Raw genomic sequence first — 22,225 nt, forward strand, 5'->3', positions numbered from 1 at the left:
CAACAAAGCTATAAGAACTGATATAAACCGAAAGATGAAAAACACACACATGACAGAAATAGAATCCATGGTCTAAAATAGAAATAGAAATTATTCAGTGGGGCCATTTGTATCGGATCACTCGAAGGAATGCCTCGACTACGTCAGAGGATTACTTGTATGGCAAACAGCACCAGCCAACATCTGTACATTGGCTTATAGCTTACTATCTTATCAAAAAATGCAAGTTCACCTCCGTGCACATAGCTTTACTATTCATCTGTATTTCACATAATGATTAAAAAATATATATATATGAGATGACAAAAAGGTTCCTGCATTCAAAGCTCAAGAGTACTTTTACTAATTATTCCAATATCCCCACTATTGCAACAATCAAACCTGAAGATATTTTTTATTATGGAATGTATAAATCTGTTTCCTTTCAGTAGACGACAATTACCTTACACTGAAATCAAAACTGAAGTAAAAAAAATGTCATTATTGAATATACAAATCTCTAAGTAGATGAAATATACAACATACATATATTTGTTGAACATGCTTTGTTAGATATAGGGTATTGTTAGACAACAAAAATCATGGAAGACAATGGGATGTGCAGACGGCGACTAGATCATGCTACAGAAGATAGAGTTGCAGGTGACATTCGGTTTACCTTTATACTTTCTATGTAGGCCTGAGATACTCGGGACTTCTCTACCTTTTCACTAATGGAAGCCTTACGAACATTTCCCTTAAGAGCCGCTAAAAAATAGAATGTCACATCATGGTTTTGTTAAAATGTTAAAGGCATCAACACATCATAAAAACACAATTGAAATGTCAAAAAAACAACAACATCACATCCTGTTATATTATTTACTCCTTCAGGTAACTCCATTGGTTAACAAACACAACATCTGTATTCCAATAATCTCATGCATTAGGGTTTATTCTTTCCAACTCAATGTCACCTCTGTTATAGAGATAAGTATAAATCTATGTTAATTAAGTCAGCTTTAATTAATGGTATTTATTTTTTCGCTGTAGCGCTCAAGACTGTCCAATATTTTACATAAAAGACAGTTTTCAGCTAATATTCCTATTGTTAAGTCAAGAACAAAAGAGAGCTTTAATCAGTAGTGCTATTTTTTCAGTATATCTGTCTGTCTAGCTGAAAGCCCTGAAGGACATGTGCAGCTTCTGTGATGCTTAAAATACACAAATCAAAGGAATGCTTCCCCATTGAAACATCAGTAATACACATATAAGACCTTGGGTCCCTGCTTCAAACAACATCTTTTTGTCAAGTAAGGATAAAATGTTCAGGAGAAATAATCCTGTTAATTAAATTAAAAACATTGATACTATAATCTTTTATAAACATTGCCCTTTTAAATTTCTTTCTTTCTTCAAAATCCAAGATGGCGGGCCTTGCAGCCATTTTGTTGACCAATCGGTCCCAAAATGCAATATGCGCAACTAGGTCCCCAGGAAAACCTACATATGAAATTTGAGATCGATCCCTTCAGTACTTTCTGAGAAATAGTGGTACCAAACTTTAACTATCAAAAAATATGAAGACTGGCTGATTGTCATCTTGTCAACCGATCGGTCCCAAAATGCAATAGGGCACAGCTCGGGCCCTAGGGGAACCTCCAAATGAAATTTGAGAATGGTCCCTTCAGTACTTTTTAAGAAATAGTGATAACAAACTTTAACTATCAAAATCCAAGATGGCTGCCTTGTGGCAATCTTGTTGAGCGATTGGTTCCAAAATGTAATAGGGCACAACTAGGGCCCTAGGGGAATTGAACCTACAGGTGATATTTGAGAAAGATCCCTACAGCACTTTCTGAGAAATAGCGGTAACAAGAATTGTTAACAGAGAGACCATGGAACAAGGACGAATTTGAATCATCAGGTGGTGGGCTAAAAATGTACCTATATTTAGATGGGAGTGAAAATTGGAAAAGTTAATGTTGATCAGACCTATGAATGGAACATATTGCAACTCTGGTCTAAAAAGAAGATCAATGTTAAAAGTTATAACCTTTAATCAATAGTGCTTTAGACCTTTAAACTGGAGGTCAAAGTGGAAATTTGACGTTTAAATATCACTTTTTGCTCCCTTGTCAAAAAATATGACAACCTCTCCTCTTTTAATAAAGCAAACCATTTGACATGTGACATATGTATTTATACATATTCAGGAGACAAATCTCCTAGTATCTTTGAAATGCTAATGTTTCATTCTGTTTCATTTTTATCCGGTTTGAAAGTGCATAAGCATTATATTGGTAAGGGGGTACTCAAATTTGTAACAATAAGTCTTCAAGCCTTTTTGGGAACCAGCATAATTGAACGGTTAAATAATGTAAAAAGCAGCTTTGAACCCTTCACATCTTACATATTTCACTTGAAATTCACTGCTCCTTCTCATTCCAATGCATAAAAGTAATATTGTTGTTTATTATGTGTAATAAACTTTGTTTAGAAACAACCAGATTGTTTGGGCATTACCTATATGCCATCTTTCTATATTCTGTTTTTTAGTAGAACTAAATATCATAATACATTTTTGTACTTTTAGTTTTAATTGTTTTTCTCTTGTTTAACTTTTACTTTTTTAGTTATAAATAGTTTGTTTATATATTTAAATATATTAGGAATTTTTCCCTACTGTGTGCACGTGGTTATGATCAACAGTAACTCATCTGCATGTGTGTTAATACATAGTAACATATACCCTTCACGTGATCGTATGCTAATTACATCCGGGATGAAGCTACTGATTGGTAATCTCATCACTAGGCAGCTATATATAGATAAGAACAATTTGATTGGTCAAGCGTTAAGCAGTCTTGCATAATTAATGAGGTCCGGCCACGGGTCAGCGTCACCTAGCGCGTCACCTTCATTAGAGTGACCAGCAGTACTAGTGCCTGCAGCAACATTTAATAGCGATTCGTTTAAGCCTTTATTTCTAGGTACTTTTAGTACAAACTTCATAAACCACGCTCTGGTGAAGTGTACGATATGATTAACATTGAACACGTCGATTCAGGCCTACGTTTTTTGTACTAGGCTCCTGGAAAATTGTGTGTAAACAATCAACATCGTCATCAACATGCCTCGAGAACGGAGACAAAGGAACGTGCCTTCGTCCCTTCCATACGATCCAAATGACGACAAGAATTGGACCATTGCCAAGTTTCGTGATGAACTTCACAAGAGAGGAATCAATACCAGCAATTCCATGTCAAAAACTGTGTTACGTTTAATTTATCGTGAAAATGTGAACAAAACTATTCAGAATGAACCATCTACATCTGAAGTGATTAATTCCGGGAATAATCAACCCTCTCATTCGCGTCATGGTGACGACATTATTCAGACTGAACGGTCTAGAATACAGACGGATATGGCTACTAGTACTATTCCTACGGAGGGATTATTGAATGAAAGCGCCCATTCTCATTTTCCACCTCCCAGCGCATGTCCCGGAAGTGATCGTCCTGTTCAAACTTTCTCCCCGCGGAGCAATAACCCTGTGTCACTCTGCGCAACTACAGGAAGTGCTTCCGTAAATTCCGGTAACAACAACTCGATGGCGGACATACTAAACCTCATGCAGGGAATGCAACAACAAATGCTGCTCATACAACAGTCTATGGCCCTGCAGCAGAACAATCAAGTGCTCCCGACATCGGAACTTAATAATGGGAGTTTACGAAGTGCCTACGAACATATTGAGAGAGTGACGCAGAATGACAGGGCAACAACATCTGCCGGTGAGTCAAATGTTTTTATAAATCAACATATGGGCCCAAATGGTATACCTCCAGATCTCATGCCCCATCTTGATATTGTTACGCCTTCACTTAGGAAACACATTCTAGAGGGGAGGGATATCAACCTTTCAACGTTACTTATCCCTGGATACGAAATAACGCCATCTTCCCATAGCGTATGCCATCAACACAGGAATGTTGACAAACGTTTAGCAGATAGACTTACCATCGCGGAATTCATCTTGGCATTCGGCAAATATAGGAGGATAATTACAGATGTGTTCAAACAAAGACAGAAAGAATTAGATATGTATGAGAGTCTAATCATACGCATCAATACTTGTTACGGAGAACAAGCTTTCAATGACTATCACAAGTTGTTCTCGGCTAAGGCAGCTGAAGCCCTCAGGGTAAACAACACAAAGTTGAATTGGGGCCTAACAGACAGCGCCATCTACGGCATGGTGACAGCGGGATGTAAGGCTAAAGTGTGTGATCTATGTCAATCCATCACCCATTCAACACAACAATGCGAGAAGATAAATAACGTAAACGCTACAGCCCATCAAAAACCTTCAAAGCCAAAGGGGAAAGAGAAAGTTTTCCATGAGGGGATTGAGATTTGCAGGAACTTTCAAAATGAGAAGGGATGTTCATGGTCCTCATGCCGGTACAAACATGTATGTTCAGCATGTAAATCCTCCTCACATGGAATGCATCAGTGCAGGAATTCAAAAAAGCCAAAATCCAACTCTCAATGACTGAACAACGACATAGTCAAAGTGAAGCTAGGATATCAAGCATCTACACCCATTCATACCGATATTTTGGAGAAAGAACTAACTTTACATCCAGACCCAGAATTTGTGTCATATCTTTGCTCAGGATTACGTCACGGTTTTGATACAAAAATAGACAATGTAGAACTACATACCAAAGTATGTAAGAATCTGTTATCTACAAAGGACAATACATCGGCTGTTAGTGAGTTAATCAACAAAGAATGTGAGAAAGGTTATTTACTAGGACCATTTTCAATGCCACCTTTCCCAGAATTCCGTATCAGTCCTATCGGTATTGTAGAAGGAAAATACTCAAAAAAGCAACGTTTAATTGTTGATCTCTCTGCTCCACATGACGATCCAAATCATCCAAGTATCAACGGCTTAATCGACAAGGAAGCGTGTTCTTTGACTTATGTTACTATTGATCATGCGATTAAAATAATTCAGGAATTAGGACAAGGTGCGTACATGTGTAAGGCAGATATCACAGATGCTTTCAAACTGATTCCAATTAAACCAGAACAATGGCACCTTTTTGGGATTAAGTGGCAGGAACAGTTTTATTTTTACCAGCGGCTTGCTTTTGGATGTAGATCCAGCCCTGTCATTTTCGACCATCTTTCACAGGCTGTGTGTTGGATAGCCCAGAATAACTGTAATATTCCGTATATTCTTCACTTGTTGGATGATTTCTTAACAATCAGTGCACCAAATAGTGACGGCGAGGATATCATGAAACGTTTATGTAAAATTTTCAAGGATTTAGGAATCCCTTTAGCGGCACATAAAACAGTAGGCCCGTCAACCGAATTAGAATATCTGGGTATTATTTTAGACAGTGTGAATATGGAGGCACGGTTACCTGAGGATAAAATCACTAGAATTACGGCATTTCTTGAAACTACATTGGAAAAGAGATCATGTACGAAACGCGAATTACTACAGCTTCTGGGTCATTTAAATTTTTGCACCAGAATCATCAAACCAGGCAGGTCATTTATATCTTATCTGATCAAGCTATCAACTACAGTCAAAAAACTGCATCATCGTGTGTATCTCAATAAGGAATGCAAAGAGGATATTCATATGTGGCTTCTTTTCCTAAGACAATGGAATGGGATATCTATGTTTTACGATATCAATTGGACAACTACCTATGAAATGGAACTGTATACAGATGCATCCTCCACTATAGGCTTTGGGGCTTACTACCATGGATATTGGTTTGCGGTTAAGTGGCCTAAATTTCTGTTAAATGAAATACAGACAGCATCTGATAAGGCAGTATCAATGGCGTTTATGGAGTTATATCCCATAGTGGCAGCGGTCGTGTTATGGGGTGAACAGTGGCGTGCTAAAAAGATCTTATTCTATTGTGACAACCTAGCAACTGTTAACATTATTAACAAAGGAAGGTCAAAAGCTCTCCATATTATGAAGCTTATGCGTAAATTAACTTGGTTAGCTGCTTGTTGTAATTTCACTTTTCATGCTGAACATGTACCAGGTGTTAAGAACAATATAGCTGACAGTTTGTCTCGTTTGCAGTTACAACGATTCCGCCAGCTGGCACCTCAAGCATCAAAGATACCCAGCAAGTGTCCTCCTCCCTCGGATGTAATGTGGAACTGACTAATTCGGTAACGAGGATCTGGGCCAATACTATTGGAGGACGTACGCGTCAAGTCTACAGCACAGGTTTCCAGACGTTCTGTCGTTTCTTGGTACTGTACGGTATAGTGTTGATAGGTACATCATTACCGCCAGTTTCGGAAGATATTCTTATTTTCTTTGTGGCGCACTGCGCGGATACTTTGAAATTACAATTCTCAACTATCAAAATGTACTTGTGTGGTATACGTTATCATTATCTCGCGAATGGTGCTACAAACCCACTGGAAACGCCCGAGGGTAACAACTTACCAAGACTAAGTCTTTTTCTCAATGGTGTTAAAAAATCACAAAAACAGAATAATAGGCAACGTTTACCTATAACATGTGAAATATTACATAAGATTTGTGGCATTCTTACAAGTGGATTATACACAACTTTTGAACAAAATATGTACAGTGCAGTGTGTTGTGTAGCTTTCTATGGCTTCCTACGATGTGGAGAGTTCACTATAAGTCATATAAACAGTTTTGATCCTGAGATTCACTTATGTCTAAATGATGTACATATACAATCTGATGATTTAGTTAAAATTTGCTTGAAAACATCTAAGACAGATCATGCTAGACGAGGAGTTACCATTCTATTGTTTGCTAATGGTCTTCCTGTATGTCCACATAAGAATTTGTGTAGATATTTAAAGATCAGACAATGTATGTTTGGTAATGTACCTTCTTCTCCGTTGTTTGTTACACAAGACGGTTCCCCTTTGACGAGAGCTGTATTTGTCCAAAAGTTGAAATTAATTTTACAAAGAATTGGCTTAAATACTGAATTATATGGCGGTCATTCATTCCGCATCGGGGCTGCTACAGCGGCAGCTAAGGCTAAAGTTGAGGACCATCTAATCAAAACATTAGGCAGATGGTCATCCGATTGTTATCAAAGGTATATCAGAACATCATCAGAAACTATTAAAGAAGCACAAATCAATATGTCACATTTTTAAGTGATAACCAGTGTTTAGGTTCAGAGTTTGAGAGTACTTAGAGATATTATCTCTATTCTGTAGTACAATACATGTATACTACTTTTACTTTTCCATATTATTAGCTTACAATGTATATTTTACTAGTCTCACATAATCATATATCCAACTTGGGGGCTTTTCAGCTGCACTCACATATTCTACATGAGCACAGCCTCAATTTGGGGATTACACAACCGCTATGTTGATGTATTTGCCCCCATGTTGTCAATAGATTTATACAAGCATGTATAATGTTGTAGATACCAAGCATGGTATATGTCACTAGCATTTATAGATCCAGGATATTCTAGCAACCCTTGCATAGGATCCATGCACCATTGGCTGACGGGGCTAATGGTTGGAATCCAGGGTTCACTACCTCGCTGCATCCTCTCATGGGATCTATAAACATACATGTAGAATAGCATATATAGGTATCTTACAGACTCAGGGTGTTTTGGACTCGGTATCCTCTCATGGTATTCAGCACTCTACAGTTTCTCATAGAGGCTGAATTCAGGGTCGTCCAGATATCCTCTCATTGGGGTCTGTATAAGATGTCAGGAATCTCGTCCAGCCGTGGGGACCAGGAGTAAATTACTTAATCCTGGTTGGGATATCTTAGCTAGATATTCATAAGATTCCTTAGTTATATATGTGCAGTGTGATTCAGCCCCCAAGGCCAAATTTTAGTTAAGTTTTTTGATGTAATATGTATATGTAATGTAAATGTTTTGTAGTTTTTGTGTTTTAATATAATTGTATGTTGTATAGACAAGCTGCTTATGAACAGTTAATAAATGCATAGTTATTAACTGTTATTTTGTGTCTGGTGGTTTTTAAATTGTTGTTTATTATGTGTAATAAACTTTGTTTAGAAACAACCAGATTGTTTGGGCATTACCTATATGCCATCTTTCTATATTCTGTTTTTTAGTAGAACTAAATATCATAATACATTTTTGTACTTTTAGTTTTAATTGTTTTTCTCTTGTTTAACTTTTACTTTTTTAGTTATAAATAGTTTGTTTATATATTTAAATATATTAGGAATTTTTCCCTACTGTGTGCACGTGGTTATGATCAACAGTAACTCATCTGCATGTGTGTTAATACATAGTAACATATACCCTTCACGTGATCGTATGCTAATTACATCCGGGATGAAGCTACTGATTGGTAATCTCATCACTAGGCAGCTATATATAGATAAGAACAATTTGATTGGTCAAGCGTTAAGCAGTCTTGCATAATTAATGAGGTCCGGCCACGGGTCAGCGTCACCTAGCGCGTCACCTTCATTAGAGTGACCAGCAGTACTAGTGCCTGCAGCAACATTTAATAGCGATTCGTTTAAGCCTTTCCTCCATCCGCCCCAACCACCACCTTTCATTTTAATTAATTCTGAATTCAGAACAATTGTTTTCTGGTTAATTATTCACGTATCCAATTATTTTATCATGTTAAATTAAAACTGTTTTATAGCAGTCAAAATACCAGTTTGACAAGGGTTACTATTAAACAATAATATATATTATGTATGTATGTATATATATATATATATATATATAATAATAACATGATTATATCGGTACATTAATTGGGACTGTTTCACATGTGCACTTTAATTTATAGCTAGGGACGGGGGATTACACAACCGCTATGTTGATGTATTTGCCCCCATGTTGTCAATAGATTTATACAAGCATGTATAATGTTGTAGATACCAAGCATGGTATATGTCACTAGCATTTATAGATCCAGGATATTCTAGCAACCCTTGCATAGGATCCATGCACCATTGGCTGACGGGGCTAATGGTTGGAATCCAGGGTTCACTACCTCGCTGCATCCTCTCATGGGATCTATAAACATACATGTAGAATAGCATATATAGGTATCTTACAGACTCAGGGTGTTTTGGACTCGGTATCCTCTCATGGTATTCAGCACTCTACAGTTTCTCATAGAGGCTGAATTCAGGGTCGTCCAGATATCCTCTCATTGGGGTCTGTATAAGATGTCAGGAATCTCGTCCAGCCGTGGGGACCAGGAGTAAATTACTTAATCCTGGTTGGGATATCTTAGCTAGATATTCATAAGATTCCTTAGTTATATATGTGCAGTGTGATTCAGCCCCCAAGGCCAAATTTTAGTTAAGTTTTTTGATGTAATATGTATATGTAATGTAAATGTTTTGTAGTTTTTGTGTTTTAATATAATTGTATGTTGTATAGACAAGCTGCTTATGAACAGTTAATAAATGCATAGTTATTAACTGTTATTTTGTGTCTGGTGGTTTTTAAAAACACAGATGAACCAATAATCTAGGCACCCAACTGTGAAAATGCAGAATTCACTTTGAAAGTAACAAATAACCAAATAATTTCAGCCAGAAATTTCAATTACAAAATATATTCTTCTGCTAAATACAAATTCTCTTTTGAGATGTAAATAATTATTCTTGTAGTGTTGCAGTAATGGCTGTCCAATGACAATAGCAAGTCTGCAGATTTCTACAGTGAGTGAAGGCACACCAATACCTTATAAAACCACACACACTACATGCTAGGATTTTGTAACGACAGATGAAATATCTGTCTGGTTTATAAATATCCTGACAACAGAGGTCAGCGCACAATGAATTCATCACATGTCAAATCTGATCTCTGCTCAGCAATGGTTTCCATCATCTTCTGTTATTGAGACGAATGTCTTTAACAAACCACTGTACAAATGCAGATTCCTGATTTTGTCAACACTTTTCAAAACACTTAAACTGGCTCATTGGACAATGTTTCAGGACATGTTGTGTAATGGGTTTATTGGACAAAGTTTCCGGACATGTTGTGAAATGAAAATAGTTCTTTAATTTTAAATGTAACTTCACCTTCCGAAGATTCATCAAAATTCAAAGGCGAATCAATCACCATTACAAAGCAATATGAAGATCAGAAGGAATTGATCAAATATCCCCAAATCTGAAGAAATGATAGAATTAGATGTACCGATAATTAGAACTCGCCTCTGTTGTAAGATTGTATTGAAGACATGTTACAATCTGCCTCTGTTGTAAGATTGTATTGAAGACATGTTACAACCTTCCTGTGTTGTAAGATTGTATTGAAGACATGTTACAACCTGCCTGTGTTGTAAGACTGTATTGAAGACATGTTACAACCTTCCTCTGTTGTAAAATTGTATTGAAGACATGTTACAATCTGCCTGTGTTGTAAGATTGTATTGAAGACATGTTACAACCTGCCTGTGTTGTAAGATTGTATTGAAGACATGTTACAACCTGCCTGTGTTGTAAGATTGTATTGAAGACATGTTATAACCTTCCTCTGTTGTAAGATTGTATTGAAGACATGTTACAACCTTCCTCTGTTGTAAGATTGTATTGAAGACATGTTACAACCTGCCTGTGTTGTAAGATTCTATTGAAGACATGTTACAATCTGCCTGTGTTGTAAGATTGTATTGAAGACATGTTACAACATGCCTCTGTTGTAAGATTGTATTGAAGACATGTTACAGCCTGCCTCTGTTGTAAGATTGTATTGAAGACATGTTACAACCTTCCTCTGTTGTAAGATTGTATTGAAGACATGTTACAACCTTCCTCTGTTGTAAGATTGTATTGAAGACATGTTACAACCTTCCTCTGTTGTAAGATTGTATTGAAGACATGTTACAACCTTCCTCTGTTGTAAGATTGTATTGAAGACATGTAACAACCTTCCTGTGTTGTAAGATTGTATTCAAGACATGTTACAGCCTGCCTCTGTTGTAAGATTGTATTGAAGACATGTTACAACCTTCCTCTGTTGTAAGATTGTATTGAAGACATGTTACAACCTTCCTCTGTTGTAAGATTGTATAGAAGACATGTTACAGCCTGCCTGTGTTGTAAGATTGTATTGAAGACATGTTACAACCTTCCTCTGTTGTAAAATTGTATTGAAGACATGTTACAATCTGCCTGTGTTGTAAGATTGTATTGAAGACATGTTACAACCTTCCTCTGTTGTAAGATTGTATTGAAGACATGTTACAACCTTCCTCTGTTGTAAGATTGTATTGAAGACATATTACAACCTGCCTGTGTTGTAAGATTGTATTGAAGACATGTTACAACCTTCCTCTGTTGTAAGATTGTATTGAAGACATGTTACAACCTTCCTCTGTTGTAAGATTGTATTGAAGACATGTTACAACCTTCCTCTGTTGTAAGATTGTATTGAAGACATGTTACAACCTGCCTCTGTTGTAAGATTGTATTGAAGACATGTTACAACCTGCCTGTGTTGTAAGATTGTATTGAAGACAGGTTACAACCTTCCTCTGTTGTAAGATTGTATTGAAGACATGTTACAATCTGCCTGTGTTGTAAGATTGTATTCAAGACATGTTACAGCCTGCCTGTGTTGTAAGATTGTATTGGAGACATGTTACAGCCTGCCTCTGTTGTAAGATTGTATTGAAGACATGTTACAGCCTGCCTCTGTTGTAAGATTGTATTGAAGACATGTTACAACCTGCCTGTGTTGTAAGATTGTATTGAAGACATGTTACAATCTACCTCTGTTGTAAGATTGTATTGAAGACATGTTACAATCTGCCTGTGTTGTAAGATTGTATTGAAGACATGTTACAGCCTGCCTCTGTTGTAAGATTGTATTGAAGACATGTTACAACCTGCCTGTGTTGTAAGATTGTATTGAAGACATGTTACAACCTTCCTCTGTTGTAAGATTGTATTGAAGACATGTTACAACCTGCCTGTGTTGTAAGATTGTATTGAAGACATGTTACAACCTTCCTCTGTTGTAAGATTGTATTGAAGACATGTTACAATCTGCCTGTGTTGTAAGATTGTATTGAAGACATGTTACAACCTTCCTCTGTTGTAAGATTGTATTGAAGACATGTTACAACCTTCCTCTGTTGTAAGATTGTATTGAAGACATGTTACAACCTTCCTCTGTTGTAAGATTGTATTGGAGACATGTTACAACCTTCCTCTGTTGTAAGATTGTATTGAAGACATGTTACAACCTTCCTCTGTTGTAAGATTGTATTGAAGACATGTTACAACCTTCCTCTGTTGTAAGATTGTATTGAAGACATGTTACAACCTTCCTCTGTTGTAAGATTGTATTGAAGACATGTTACAACCTGCCTCTGTTGTAAGATTGTATTGAAGACATGTTACAACCTTCCTCTGTTGTAAGATTGTATTGAAGACATGTTACAACCTGCCTCTGTTGTAAGATTGTATTGAAGACATGTTACAGCCTGCCTGTATTGTAAGATTGTATTGAAGACATGTTACAACCTGCCTCTGTTGTAAGATTGTATTGAAGACATGTTACAGCCTGCCTGTGTTGTAAGATTGTATTGAAGACATGTTACAACCTTCCTCTGTTGTAAGATTGTATTGAAGACATGTTACAATCTGCCTGTGTTGTAAGATTGTATTGAAGACATGTTACAACCTTCCTCTGTTGTAAGATTGTATTGAAGACATGTTACAACCTGCCTCTGTTGTAAGATTGTATTGAAGACATGTTACAATCTGCCTCTGTTGTAAGATTGTATTGAAGACATGTTACAACCTTCCTCTGTTGTAAGATTGTATTGAAGACATGTTACAGCCTGCCTGTGTTGTAAGATTGTATTGAAGACATGTTACAATCTACCTCTGTTGTAAGATTGTATTGAAGACATGTTACAACCTGCCTGTGTTGTAAGATTGTATTGAAGACATGTTACAACCTGCCTGTGTTGTAAGATTGTATTGAAGACATGTTACAACCTTCCTCTGTTGTAAGATTGTATTGAAGACATGTTACAACCTTCCTCTGTTGTAAGATTGTATTGAAGACATGTTACAGCCTGCCTGTGTTGTAAGATTGTATTGAAGACATGTTACAATCTGCCTGTGTTGTAAGATTGTATTCAAGACATGTTACAACCTGCCTGTGTTGTAAGATTGTATTGAAGACATGTTACAACCTGCCTGTATTGTAAGATTGTATTGAAGACATGTTACAACCTTCCTCTGTTGTAAGATTGTATTGAAGACATGTTACAACCTGCCTCTGTTGTAAGATTGTATTGAAGACATGTTACAACCTGCCTGTGTTGTAAGATTGTATTGAAGACATGTTACAACCTTCCTCTGTTGTAAGATTGTATTGAAGACATGTTACAACCTTCCTCTGTTGTAAGATTGTATTGAAGACATGTTACAACCTTCCTCTGTTGTAAGATTGTATTGAAGACATGTTACAACCTGCCTGTATTGTAAGATTGTATTGAAGACATGTTACAACCTTCCTCTGTTGTAAGATTGTATTGAAGACATGTTACAACCTGCCTCTGTTGTAAGATTGTATTGAAGACATGTTACAACCTGCCTGTGTTGTAAGATTGTATTGAAGACATGTTACAACCTTCCTCTGTTGTAAGATTGTATTGAAGACATGTTACAACCTTCCTCTGTTGTAAGATTGTATTGAAGACATGTTACAACCTTCCTCTGTTGTAAGATTGTATTGAAGACATGTTACAATCTGCCTGTGTTGTAAGATTGTATTGAAGACATGTTACAACCTTCCTCTGTTGTAAGATTGTATTGAAGACATGTTACAACCTTCCTCTGTTGTAAGATTGTATTGAAGACATGTTACAACCTGCCTGTGTTGTAAGATTGTATTGAAGACATGTTACAATCTGCCTGTGTTGTAAGATTGTATTGAAGACATGTTACAACCTGCCTCTGTTGTAAGATTGTGTTGAAGACATGTTACAACCTGTCTCTGTTGTAAGATTGTATTGAAGACATGTTACAATCTGCCTGTGTTGTAAGATTGTATTGAAGACATGTTACAACCTGTCTCTGTTGTAAGATTGTATTGAAGACATGTTACAACCTTCCTCTGTTGTAAGATTGTATTGAAGACATGTTACAAAGTATTACCATCTTTTATTTGTCTTTCTGAATAATGTCAATATTGCTTTTAGGACCAAACATGTTAATGATATTATTGAAGACTATAATAGTCTAATTAATTTATAAAATCTTGGATTTTTGAATGATTATTCAAGTTATTTTATCTGGAGTCAGCTTGACCTCCTTACATAAATGTTTTCAAGAATGAAGTTGCAAGCAAACAGAATAAGATAATTGGCAGGGGGCCTTATATTGCTGAACAGGTCCCTAGTTCTAAAAGATTTTATAAAATGAGGATGGGACTTAATGTTGAATTGGGGCTTATTGTCAGTAGAATACAGTACATATGATAACATCAGGTTTTTGTGTGTTCCTAATATACTGTATTCAACCCAATAAACACTCCCATCCCTATACCTATTGTACCCCTCCCCCTTTATTTAGGCTTCAATTTTACATACTTTAAATTAAATGCAGACTAAAAACATGAAAACTTTTTCTTATTGATTTCTTTTGCATATCGATTGATGGCTTACTTTGTAGAATAATTTTATGAAAGGCAAGCCCAAAATGGTTTCTATTAATCACCACCTGCGTTGCTTAAATCTTTTAAGCGCCCTGGGCGCTTATTGGGTCGAATACCGTAAATGTACAGAATTGTAATGTTGCTAATTAATAAGGTGCGTTCTCCATATATTGGGCAGACTTAGTTGAACCTCCCAATAACAATTTTTTTTCAAAACTTAATGATTTAGGCACCATATAGGGATAAATAATATGACAGTAATTATCTGGTTTGAATATTAAAGACATTTTCTAATTTTGGAAATTCATCAACAGTTTGGGCATAAGTCAGTGTCTACAATCTTATTTTATACGTAAAGATATGTTGACTAAAACGCCAAAGTGTATATCACTAGGGCCCTAAATATTTGGATAGGTAACCTCACAATATGCTGTTGTCAATAGAATCCTGGCAATACAATATGGTGAGGTGTTGTTGCTAAGATATCTTGGCAATACAATATGGTGAGGTTTTGTAGCTAAGATATCTTGGCAATACAATATGGTTAGGTTTTGTAGCTATGATATCCTGTCAATGCAATATGGTGAGGTGTTGTTGCTAAGATATCTTGGCAATATAATATGGTGAGGTGTTGTTGCTAAGATATCTTGGCAATACAATATGGTTAGGTTTTGTAGCTAAGATATCCTGTCATTACAATATGGTGAGGTGTTGTTGCTAAGATGTCTTGGCAATACAATATGGTGAGGCGTTGTTGCTAAGATATCTTGGCAATACAATATGGTGAGGTGTTGTTGCTAAGGTATCCTGTCAATACAATATGGTGAGGTGTTGTAGCTAAAATATCTTGGCAATGCAATATGGTGAGGTGTTGTTGCTAAGATATCCTGTCAATGCAATATGGTGAGGTGTTGTTGCTAAGATATCCTGTCAATACAATATGGTGAGGTGTTGTAGCTAAGGTATCTTGGCAATACAATATGGTTAGGTGTTGTTGCTAAGATATCCTGTCAATACAATATGGTGAGGTGTTGTTGCTAAGGTATCCTGTCAATACAATATGGTGAGGTGTTGTAGCTAAAATATCTTGGCAATACAATATGGTGAGGTGTTGTTGCTAAGGTATCCTGTCAATACAATATGGTGAGGTGTTGTAGCTAAGATATCCTGTCAATGCAATATGGTGAGATGTTGTTGCTAAGATATCCTGTCAATACAATATGGTGAGGTGTTGTTGCTAAGATATCCTGTCAATGCAAGATGGTGAGGTGTTGTTGCTAAGATATCTTGGCAATACAATATAGTTAGGTTTTGTAGCTAAGATATCCTGTCATTACAATATGGTGAGGTGTTGTTGCTAAGATATCTTGGCAATACAATATGGTGAGGTGTTATTGCTAAGATATCTTGGCAATACAATATGGTGAGGTGTTGTTGCTAAGGTATCCTGTCAATACAATATGGTGAGGTGTTGTAGCTAAAATATCTTGGCAATGCAATATGGTGAGGTGTTGTTGCTAAGATATCCTGTCAATGCAATATGGTGAGGTGTTGTTGCTAAGATATCCTGTCAATACAATATGGTGAGGTGTTGTTGCTAAGGTATCTTGGCAATACAATATGGTTAGGTGTTGTTGCTAAGATATCCTGTCAATACAATATGGTGAGGTGTTGTTGCTAAGGTATCCTGTCAATACAATATGGTGAGGTGTTGTAGCTAAAATATCTTGGCAATACAATATGGTGAGGTGTTGTTGCTAAGGTATCCTGTCAATACAATATGGTGAGGTGTTGTAGCTAAGATATCCTGTCAATGCAATATGGTGAGGTGTTGTTGCTAAGATATCCTGTCAATACAATATGGTGAGGTGTTGTTGCTAAGATATCCTGTCAATACAATATGGTGAGGTGTTGTAGCTAAAATATCTTGGCAATACAATATGGTGAGGTGTTGTTGCTAAGATATCCTGTCAATACTATATGGTGAGGTGTTGTTGCTAAGATATCCTGTCAATACAATATGGTGAGGTGTTGTAGCTAAGGTATCTTGGCAATACAATATGGTTAGGTGTTGTTGCTAAGATATCCTGTCAATACAATATGGTGAGGTGTTGTTGCTAAGGTATCCTGTCAATACAATATGGTGAGGTGTTGTAGCTAAAATATCTTGGCAATACAATATGGTGAGGTGTTGTTGCTAAGGTATCCTGTCAATACAATATGGTGAGGTGTTGTAGCTAAGATATCCTGTCAATGCAATATGGTGAGATGTTGTTGCTAAGATATCCTGTCAATACAATATGGTGAGGTGTTGTTGCTAAGATATCCTGTCAATGCAAGATGGTGAGGTGTTGTTGCTAAGATATCTTGGCAATACAATATAGTTAGGTTTTGTAGCTAAGATATCCTGTCATTACAATATGGTGAGGTGTTGTTGCTAAGATATCTTGGCAATACAATATGGTGAGGTGTTATTGCTAAGATATCTTGGCAATACAATATGGTGAGGTGTTGTTGCTAAGGTATCCTGTCAATACAATATGGTGAGGTGTTGTAGCTAAAATATCTTGGCAATGCAATATGGTGAGGTGTTGTTGCTAAGATATCCTGTCAATGCAATATGGTGAGGTGTTGTTGCTAAGATATCCTGTCAATACAATATGGTGAGGTGTTGTTGCTAAGGTATCTTGGCAATACAATATGGTTAGGTGTTGTTGCTAAGATATCCTGTCAATACAATATGGTGAGGTGTTGTTGCGAAGGTATCCTGTCAATACAATATGGTGAGGTGTTGTAGCTAAAATATCTTGGCAATACAATATGGTGAGGTGTTGTTGCTAAGGTATCCTGTCAATACAATATGGTGAGGTGTTTGTAGCTAAGATATCCTGTCAATGCAATATGGTGAGATGTTGTTGCTAAGATATCCTGTCAATACAATATGGTGAGGTGTTGTAGCTAAAATATCTTGGCAATACAATGTGGTGAGGTGTTGTAGGTATAATATCTTGGCAATACAATATGGTGAGGTTTTGTTGCTAAGGTATCCTGTCAATACAATATGTGGTGAGGTGTTGTAGGTATAATATCTTGGCAATACAATATGGTGAGGTTTTGTTGCTAAGGTATCCTGTCAATACAATATGGTGAGGTGTTGTAGCTAAGATATCCTGTCAATGCAATATGGTGAGGTGTTGTTGCTAAAATATCCTGTCAATGCAATATGGTGAGGTGTTTTTGCTAAGATATCCTGTCAATACAATATGGTGAGGTGTTGTAGCTAAAATATCTTGGCAATACAATATGGTGAGGTGTTGTTGCTAAGATATCCTGTCAATACTATATGGTGAGGTGTTGTAGCTAAAAAATCTTGGCAATAAAATATGGTGAGGTGTTTTTGCTATGATATCCTGTCAATACAATATGGAGAGGTGTTGTAGCTAAGGTATCCTGTCAATACTATATGGTGAGGTGTTGTAGCTAAGATATCTTGGCAATACAATATGGTGAGGTGTTGTTGCTAAGATATCCTGTCAATACTATATGGTGAGGTGTTGTAGCTAAGATATCTTGTCAATACAATATGGTGAGGTGTTGTTGCTAAGATATCCTGTCAATACTATATGGTGAGGTGTTGTCGCTAAAATATCTTGGTAATACAATATGGTGAGGTGTTGTTGCTAGGTGTTGTAGCTAAGATATCTTGGCAATACAATATGGTGAGGTGTTGTTGCTAAGGTATCCTGTCAATACTATATGGTGAGGTGTTGTTGCTAAGATATCCTGTCAATACTATATGGTGAGGTGTTGTTGCTAAGATATCCTGTCAATACAATATGGAGAGGTGTTGTAGCTAAGGTATCCTGTCATTACAATATGGTGAGGTGTTGTAGCTAAGATATCCTGTCAATACTATATATGGTAAGATGATGTTGCTTTAATATTGTTAGGTAATAAAGCCTGGCTAAAAGATAGGTATGTGTAAAAAGGACATGGCTAAAAGAACTGTAGTATACTCAAGAAAATATCACAAGCTGATAGTAACTGATTCTTGTTGTAGTTAGATACCTGAGGTTCTGATTGAGATTAATGTAAAACTCCAGGAAGCCTGTGACCCTGCCACATCACATTAAATTTATTTCCAGCCACTGGGCCCTGGAGATAAACATGTGTAGTCATCCAAACATAATTTTACGTCAGATCAATTGGGAAATTAATCAAGAACAAACAAAATAGAATTAGAAATCAATGACAATCAATGATTATACATTACAGCTCTCTCTCTGATTCAAATACAGGCAAGTAAAGATACAGTCCTTACTATGGCTAGTAGAGACAGATATGAGATGAAGGAACAGGGTATATATACATGTATACAGCTCTTTGAGAATACTTAGAATGAAACTTGAATATTATACCCAATGTGCAGAATGAATACACAACTTAAGTGCAAATATGAGTATGAGGCTAGAGCATATGAAGTGAATCATTTGTATAATTAAGAAATGTTCATTTGATATGTATTTGTTTAATTTCTCAATAAAGGATACAATAAGACACCTCAATGAGCTAGACTTGGTCCATTTGTTTCCAACATCTCAACAATGAGGGAAATCTCAGTCCTCAAAAATTTTTACACAAATGAACCTGGTCGGACAGGGGTTTCTGCTGGTTAAACCTAGCTGTGATACCACCTGATTTGGGCTAAATTACATTGGATAACATACAGATAGTATATAGAAAAGTACCTCCTGAAATTGCAATTGAACAACCTCTCCTGAAAGATAATGAAACCCCTGGTCAGAAAAGAAATTTTACCAAATGTCATGTGTTGACCACGTGAAAACTTAAGATAAATATAAACAGAGTATCCTATTTAGGTATTCTGTACGTTAAGTGAGCTTTATATTTATGCATGGACAATTATCGAGGAGGGATTAAATAGAGAAATCAATTGATGAGTCAATTTTCTCCAAGAGTTGTAGCAGTGACAAGACGGCTATATACCGCCGCGCCATCATTGATAAGGCGGCATTGATACTTATAGATAGCACATCACCAAAATGGCTGGCCCTGATTAGTGTGAGATGGTGTTGTATTGATTCCAGAGTGACGACATCTTACAATCCTTACTCTGATGTATGATGTTCACTGGAATAATACCCATCAGCTTAACATCGCCTCCTCCTCCTCTGCACCTAATCAATGAGCTGGCGCCAGAGCACTACACAATTTACCCACAGATATTTTTGTGTGTTTGACTTTAAATTTAGGCGAATTGATTACTTTAATGTCATGTATATTAACTAATCACTTTCTACAGCAGAGGTGTTTTAATTTAGTGTAGGTGATTTGTTAAAGTACGACTCACTCGCTATAAATAACCAAATAAAGTCATTTCACAAAGATATCTTACAAATAGCAAACCCTAGAAATGACCAAAGTCGCCTCATTAATGGTGTAATTCTGCAGCCAAACTGGGCTAGCGGAATACTGGTGGCCTCGAGGTGAGGCTCTAATGGTAAGAATATCTGTATAGTCCTAATGGTCTCTTTTCATATCTGATCATTGCATTTTCCCTCCCATTTCAATTGGTTGTCGATCCAATATCCTTTGTAAGATTGTAGCTTTATTGGTATCTTTGGGATTGAAGACTTATCGTTGAAGAAGGAAGGGATGTAGCCCAAGGAACTTTTACATGCTACACTGCCTCCAATTAATCATTTTTGAACTTCTACTATATATCTTTTAGATTGACTTTGAAGCCTTTACAAGGGATAGGGAATTATGATACAAAGTAATTCCCAGAGTTACATAGAATGTGTTACCTTGCTCAGCGTCCTCTTGGTCAGCTGTGTCAATCTCTACTTCTCCCTGTTCACCGTGTTCGTCTGCTACTCCAAACACAAACTCATCCCCTTTCCTGTTGGCAGCCTTCTGCTCTGCAGTCAAGTTTGAATTGTCAATTTTGTTCATGTTTGCTACGTTTTCTGAGGTAGTATTTATCTCCCCTTGTTGTGTGCCGTCAGCACCACTAGAGGGCTCAGTTGAGTCCCTTTCTGATGTTCGTATAGACGCTGAAATAACTTCCTGATGTTTATTTTCCTCACTTTCCTCTGGTAACCGAGAAGTAACTTCCTCCTTTGTAGTTTCTGTTTGTTCAGCCTGGGTAGCCTTGACCTCTGCACTTTCACCTTCCGGTATGCTTGGTTGTTCAGCAGAGTTAACAGTCATGGGCCTTTGAACCTGACGTCCTGATAGATAGGTATCTGGAAAAAAAAAAAAAATTGACAAAAATAAATTAAAATTTAAAAATGGAATTTTGAAAAAAGATTGTCAGCTATGTAGAAGATTTTACATTAGTATTTTTCAAAACCTGAAAACAAATTTCTTCCCAATTTTTTTTTTTTTTTTTTACATAAAATCCAGTAAATGAGCTACTTGTGACCATGTCCTGTAGGTTTAGTACCTCCATGGGCAGTAACTGATGGAGCCTGTGTTGACTCCCTGTAAAGAAACACTATAGTTATATGCTTTAGAGAAGCACTTAGTTTATGACATCCAGTGAGTGAAACACATTTTTTGTTTTGTTTTATGAAAGTGTTATTTAATACCATATACAATATTACTTGTCAAACCAGATGACACTAGGTCCACCATATTTCCATCGTGAAATCAGGTCACAGATTATACACGTTTCAATTTCTTTAAATTATGAAAAACAAATGCTATGAATCACACCAGGCAAGACAAGGACCAGTTTCAAGAAATTATGCTATACGTCTACTTTCTCATGTACGATGAACTTGAAATAATACAAGACAGAAGACTGTTGATGATTTACCTGTATATTATGAAAAATCAATATGACTGAAGTATTGAAATGAGAAAATGTCAAGTTCTTAAAATGTCCTAAAAAGTAATGCATGTATGTGGCCAATACAACTACCATAACTTCCTGTGGTTCACACTAGGGTATAACCAACAGGAAGCAAAATCAGGTATTTTCTTATCAATGATTTTGTGAAATTATATACAGATAACTTGCACCAGCAGAATTCAGTTGGAAGGATTTATTTAAAGACATGTTAAGTTATCAAAAGTATACATATTAATGAACATGTAAGGAGGTAAGTAGCTGGGAATGTTGAATTAAAAGATAAAATAACTATTGTACATCAGTGGCAAGAATTTTTCATAGAAAACTTGTATAATCTCTTTCGTGGTATCAACATATCAATGAACATTTAAGCAGGTAAGTAGCTGGGAATGTTAAATTAAAATAAAATAAACTTTATATTTCAATAACAAGATATCAAAAGACAATTAGATTTTCACTCTTTATCAACAACTTGTTTCAGAGTTTTGCATACACACATAAAGTAATATTCTACAATCTAAGTTGATAAAGTATAATCAAAGTACTGAAAGTACTAAATGGCTCGGTCTCGATGATTGGAGGAATATATTTCTAAAGTCAACACTTTTTTTTTTTTGGACAATAAGAAATAAATTTTGCTAGTGTTCCTTCCAGT

The 22,225-nt window shown here is 36.3% G+C and overlaps 2 protein-coding genes across 2 annotated transcripts; one reads left to right on the forward strand and one right to left on the reverse strand.

Annotated features, from left to right (window-relative positions):
- Positions 1-540: 540 nt before the first annotated feature.
- Positions 541-20,983, reverse strand: LOC138306651 (uncharacterized). The gene is made up of 2 exons (XM_069247093.1): positions 20,519-20,983; positions 541-747 (listed from the first exon to the last, which is right to left on the reverse strand). The coding sequence occupies exons 1-2, from the start codon at positions 20,922-20,924 to the stop codon at positions 617-619; spliced, it is 537 nt and encodes a 178-aa protein (XP_069103194.1). The 5' UTR covers positions 20,925-20,983; the 3' UTR covers positions 541-616.
- LOC138306650 (uncharacterized) lies at positions 2,479-9,487 on the forward strand. Its single transcript, XM_069247092.1, has 2 exons — positions 2,479-3,776; positions 6,110-9,487. Exons 1-2 carry the CDS (start codon positions 3,113-3,115, stop codon positions 7,180-7,182), a joined length of 1,737 nt encoding a protein of 578 aa, XP_069103193.1. The 5' UTR covers positions 2,479-3,112; the 3' UTR covers positions 7,183-9,487.
- Positions 20,984-22,225: the final 1,242 nt, after the last annotated feature.

This window comes from Argopecten irradians, chromosome 13, assembly GCF_041381155.1.
Source record: "Argopecten irradians isolate NY chromosome 13, Ai_NY, whole genome shotgun sequence".
In the NCBI taxonomy this organism is placed as follows: Eukaryota; Metazoa; Mollusca; class Bivalvia; order Pectinida; family Pectinidae; genus Argopecten; species Argopecten irradians.